Raw genomic sequence first — 6,000 nt, 5'->3', positions numbered from 1 at the left:
ACTGTCCACAGAAGATGCTTCAAAAGAGAGAAATGTGTCTGGTCTAAATAAGTCGCTTATTACAGTTGCAGGAGAGGAATATATTTCAATACCATTGGTAAAACTGCGACTGTGGAACAAAAACAAGTAAGAGAACATGAGTACCATTGTGTATGTGCAATACCTTTCACTGACTGAAGTGCTTTAAAATAAAGCCAAAAGCGCCCGATGTAAATGAAACTTTCATTACAGTCGCAAAAGACAGAATATTTCTCAATACTACATGCGACACCTATGTGGTACTTAAATTAAATGAGATATTGTTATACAGTAAATTTTATATGAAATTTAGGTATCTTGTCCACATTTCATTCTCAACATTGTGGCAACTAAAATCGACCATATGGAAAGTATATGCTATAGACTTTTACCTCTGCAAACTCTTCAAAATTTCGTGTAATGGTTTACTACATTTAATGCTGCACAATAACTGGGTTGAACATAGAAACAAAATTAAGTCATTTATGGGGGGAAGATATCAGTCAAGAATATGTGTAAAACTCAAATTTTTGGGCCAAATAGTTTTTGTGAAATCGAGTGATAAGTGTGTCAAAGCAGTGGGAACACCATGTGTCTGCAGAGGCGAGCAGTGCAGTGATGACAAAATCGCGCACAGCGCGGAATGCGGGGAGCACGTGTCTGCAGCAGCGGAAGGATTAATGAAAAGACAAAGCACTAGAAATTTCAAAAAACTGCATTCAAACTAATAAAATTCGGGAAGTAAGACACTTCGATATTGTTTTTAAATTAAGAAAATATTATGCATCACACAAGGTTTCAACTCATAACCTCTCGCTTAGTAGCCCAACACCTTAACCATTACGCTAACGCAGCTCGTCTGGCATTATAACTCCATGAGGAGTCTAACATGCCACGCAAAATACTGACAAACACTATTGGTATGACTATGAATTACTCATGCTTCATCGAAGTACAATAGGAATAAACAATTACCGCTGTTCTTTATTGCGAAAAAGCGGTTCGTGAGATTGATACAAACACCCTTACTTGCTATCGCCTGAATTAGGAGTCTTATTGCTTGTTTGGTTTAATTAATTAATAGAATATGAAGCAATTGGTATAAAGAATGCTTTTTCTAAACTTTCTATAAAGAAAGTCTGCTGTCAATACATTGCTTTTGTTCTATTACTTTATTTATGACTGAACGTTTCTAAAACTGGAGACACTCGTCCGTGCTTTGCACTGCAGTCGAGATCTGGCAACATCGTTCTCTGTTCATTGGCTGACTGTGTTTTGTGACGTCAGATGCGCAGAACGAACCTAAACTCGGCCGCCAACATAAATGACGCGCACTTTAGTTCCACATCCTTGAAGCGCTCAACCCCCCCCCCCCCCCCCCCCCTTTCCATCTTTTGTCTCCCACTGTCCTAATAACAGGTGAGTCCCTTTCAGCCTGGTGGTGTCTGAGTGACCTGTCCTTCTTTTTTAACCTTCCCAAGAAAGGCACTATTAGTTCTGAAAGCTAAAACTGTGTATGTGCTTTTATATGTATCTATCAACAGTACTGACATCTCTGAAGGTCTGGAGAGAAATTCTGATTTGCGTTTTTTTTTTTTTTTAATTTTCTCTAGATAATTTCCCTTTTGATATAGCAATAATAATTTATTCTAACCCACAAATGTTACACTGTCCTCTAACTGAAGTTACATAAGTTACATTGATCATGACAGGGGATGCTGACTTCTTGTTGTCCTAGTTCTGTCAAATATTGTCCAGCTGATTATCACTTGGGGCCCACATATGGATATACAGAACAGTTGACTACAGCACAGCTTACTATATCAACTGAAAAACATCTCTATCACAAAAATGGAGCATGTTAATAAACATATTGTAAGTTTCCAGAATGAATTTTCACTCTGCTACAGAGAATGCACTTACCTAAAGCCGCCTGGCAGATAAAGTTATTGTGTAGTATCAATTTTCTGTCTTTCAAAATTGACTCGACAAAAGCAAAGCTTCCCAAGTACCTGCAATCACATTGCATTTTCCCCTATAACTATACATGCAGTTGCATGTCACAGGTACTGTCTCAGATGCTTGCTGATGCTATATAGCACATATTTTTATCACAACTGGTAACTTTTCATGTGGTGGTTTTGTAATCATCACTGGTTTCATGTGTCTCTCCATGTTGTGCAAGCCTCTTCATCTCTGCAATGTGCATCCATCTGAACCTGCTTTAAATAGAAAGCCATGGTCACCCTCTAAAATTTTTGCCTCCACACCTTCCCTCACTACCAAATTTCTTGACGGACCAGAGTGTGTACTATCAACTGAACTCTTCTTTTAATCAACTTGTGTCAAATTTCTTTTCTCCTCAATTTGATTCAGTAATTCTTCATTACTTACTGATCTATTCATCTAACCTTCAGCATTCTCCTGCAGCACCATATTTCAATAGTTTCTGTTGTTATCACACACACTTCACTTTCAAAAAGGCTACTTAATTACCTTCAGAAAAAGAGATCTAGCATGCAAATTTATATTCAACATTTACAAATTTCTCTTTTTCAGAAACATTTTTCTTGCTATGCTCAGTCTGGATTTTATATCATCTCTGCTTCAGTCATCACCAGTTATTTTGCAGTCCAAATATTGCTAACCCATCTATTACCTTCAGTTTCTCTTTTTATAAATTAATTCCCTCACCACTTCCTGTACTGACGTGATTACATTCCATTACCTTTTCTGATTCCATTACCTTTTCTGATATTCATCTTGTAAAATCTTTTTCAAAACATCATCTATGCCATTCAAATGTGCCTCCAAGTCTGTAGCTCCCTGTGACAAAATTGCAGTCTTCAGCAAACATCAAAGCTTTTTGTTCCTCTCCATGAACTTTATTTTTCTTTTCAAAGTGCTCCATATATTTCTTTATTGTTAGCTCAATACACAGATAGGCTGCAACCCTGTCTCACTCCCTTCTCAACCACTGCCAGCCTTTCACATCCTTTGACACTTTATAACTCCTGTCTGGTTTCTGTACATACTGCAGATAACCTTTCGTCTGAATTTTAGCCTTGCTTTCCTCAAAATTTCAAGGAGTGTATTCCAGTCAACACTGTCAAAAAAAATTCTAGCTCTACGAACATACATTTACCTTCCACAAAGGCTGCAAATAACAACTTTTCTTCTTAATGATTAGTTATCCGACCTTGACTGTTTTACTTAAACAGAAATAATTAATTTCATATAAAAATATGATCACTGGAAAGTAAGTAAGATGTTGCCTTGCCAGCCTCCAACAGTGTAAAACACACACAAACAATTTGCGCTTCCAGTTATTTTCATTCTGTTGCTTATTTCTCAGTTCAACTATTCATTTAATTAATTATAAACAGGGAGCAAAACACTTAAAGTGATTTGAATATTATCATCTCTCCATTACAGCTCATCTAGAATATGGTAAAATAAATTTATATTTCTTTTATAAAATATATTATAATAGGTGTTTTAACAATATCTGTAGATAACATCTGAGTTGTCATATACCAAATACAGTTTCAGTTATACATCAAAATTATTCCATAATATTTGTAACTAACCACACCTTGCTGAATGACATATGAATGAGGAAGGGATGAAGTAAAATCTATTTAAAAAATTCCAAACGAACAACAACAAAAAATATAGAAGCACTTTTCTAAAAAAAAATTTCTTCAGCAATATATACAAAACTCACTCAACTTAACAATCAACTGCTAAAGGCAGCAGAAAAAGACATATCACATTGAGTACATTCTGGCATACACTACATTTAGTATGGAATCACTGTAACCTGACACTGTCTCAGCACACAAAATGTATGGTAAAACAGTGTACTGGAGAGCAAAAGGCACATACAGTGACTATGTGACAGCACTGTTAAGTACAGAATATACATGACAAGCTCAGTTACTCCCTGCGGAGATTATCCAGTCGTGCCTGGAGATCGGCATCAGCATCCGATATAGGCCCTTGGGCAGCAGCTGCAGCAGCAGCAGGAGTTTTAGCTGCTGAAGCAGCAAGAGATCCTGATGCCTGTGGCAATCCTGATAACTGATCTGTCAGCTGCAATCCCAGTTCATCTAGCACTTGTGACACCACAGCCTCACTACAAGAAATGAGACAAAGTTTTTAACTACAATACCTCGGCAAAGTTTTCATAGTGACAAATCAAATTCAGTTATATTTATAGGGGAAAGAATATCAATAAATCTTAGCAGTACGATTTTGTTTTCGAAGCAGTTAAAACTAGCATATTACTTCCACTATTAGTTTGCTTATTGACCCCATAATACAAAATTTCTATTCTTTTAGAAAGTTTGTTCCATGATTAAAAGTGTCAGGTTAAGTTCATCCCTATACCTAACCGTATTATCTGTACAATTTATGCCACCAAAATAGACAACATAATCAGGCTACAAAGTTTTTCCCACAGGAGTCCTTGGATAAAAAAAATTCTCAGTTAATTTTCCCATCTCAAATTTTAATAATATCGTAATAAAAGTTCTCTAAAACACTCCAAAAAAAACTTGCAATGTCTGGTGACAGTGATGGACCATCTCGATCAGTGACTTCATAATAAGTTTCAGTGTATAAAAAATATCTGGTTATAATAAGTTTCAGTGTATAAAAAATATCTGGTTGTCAAAGTGTGTAAAAAGGAGACAAACAATCAGCCATTATCTTTCCTTAACTTCAATGTATTTGCCCCTGATGCCTTCTTAAACAGAGAGACTATGTTAAGACTGACCACTACTTTACTTGGGCCTATTCTCACCTGCTTTATTGTTTCTACAAACATTTGAGAGTTTGTAACATGATGTTCACAGTAACTGATCATCGGCAAAAGTTATAGGCCAGTCTGCTTGTAGAAGAGCAATGGTACTAACAACTGTTCTCAGTGGTATGTATTCTTTATTAATTTTTAGTTAACCCTATAGTCTGGCTGTATGGTCTAGTGCTTATGACCTTAAATTCTTGACACATTTGTCAGAAAGCTGATGTCAATTTTGCCATGGAAGATTTCAAGGAACTAGTGTAGAATGATGTTCCTCTCCATTCATCCAGCTTCTTCTGTTACGTAAACAATATAGTTTTAATTTGGCCATATGGCAGTGAGGCACTGCAGTAGCTTACCAACTATACAAAAATTGTACACCCAAGATTAGATTTACAGCAGAAACTGAACATTACCTTTATTAGATGTGTTGACATATGAATAGCAGATTGACATTTAAGCTATTCCATATATCGAAATCAGGCAGATATAGACATTTATCCCAGCCCAGAAGACAGTTGTGTTGAACGTCTAATATTCTGAGCCAGGATAGTTTCAGACAAGGATCATCTCAGCTTCATTGTTAATCATCTGATGATGGTATTAAGATAAAATGGGTGTTCATTCTACGGCTTTATTCAGTTTTGTCTACGAAACTAAGACAAGGTACAGTTCAATCAAGCTAGGAGGACCAACATATAATACAGCCTCCATTCCAAAGTCCAAAAAACAGATTAGGGGAAGTCTTAAAGAGGCAAAGAATCACACTCATCTTTCAACCTCTGAGAAAAATTGAAGACATGCCTTGAGAGAGGAGTGGGACAATATACCCCAAGGACTCATCAACAGTTTGATAGGTGCAAAATATGCATTATTGTCTGAGTGCATATGCCTTACTGAGAGTCTGATATCGACCTTTATGTTGTGAGTTTGATCTGTGTCAAACATGAACATTATTCATATCCATAATCCTGCTTTTCCATGTGGTGAAATCTGTGCCACTTTTCATTATAAATATACCACTCCACCTCTATTATGTATGCCACGTGTTTCATGTGGTCCACCATTGACTATGCTTATTCTTGTCCAACAATGTGTCTGTTTCTTAGCAACCATAAAGCAGTATATTATATTCTGTGTTAGTAAGGGAACAATTACACGAAGCAGTCTATTAA

General features: G+C 36.4%; 1 protein-coding gene across 1 annotated transcript in view; it reads right to left on the bottom strand.

Moving 5' to 3' along the window:
- Window positions 1–3,699: 3,699 nt before the first annotated feature.
- LOC126199036 (charged multivesicular body protein 2a) overlaps window positions 3,700–6,000 on the bottom strand; it is a 42,533-nt gene continuing 40,232 nt past the window's right edge. Inside the window, exon 5 of the mRNA XM_049935736.1 lies at window positions 3,700–4,156. Coding sequence (XP_049791693.1) covers window positions 3,958–4,156 — 199 coding nt within the window. The 3' untranslated portion in view covers window positions 3,700–3,957. The remainder of the gene's footprint in view (window positions 4,157–6,000) is intronic.

The sequence above is a fragment of the Schistocerca nitens genome, chromosome 8 (assembly GCF_023898315.1).
Source record: "Schistocerca nitens isolate TAMUIC-IGC-003100 chromosome 8, iqSchNite1.1, whole genome shotgun sequence".
In the NCBI taxonomy this organism is placed as follows: Eukaryota; Metazoa; Arthropoda; class Insecta; order Orthoptera; family Acrididae; genus Schistocerca; species Schistocerca nitens.
Note: the sequence above shows the minus strand (reverse complement) of the source record. Positions and strands in the feature narration are given on the sequence as shown.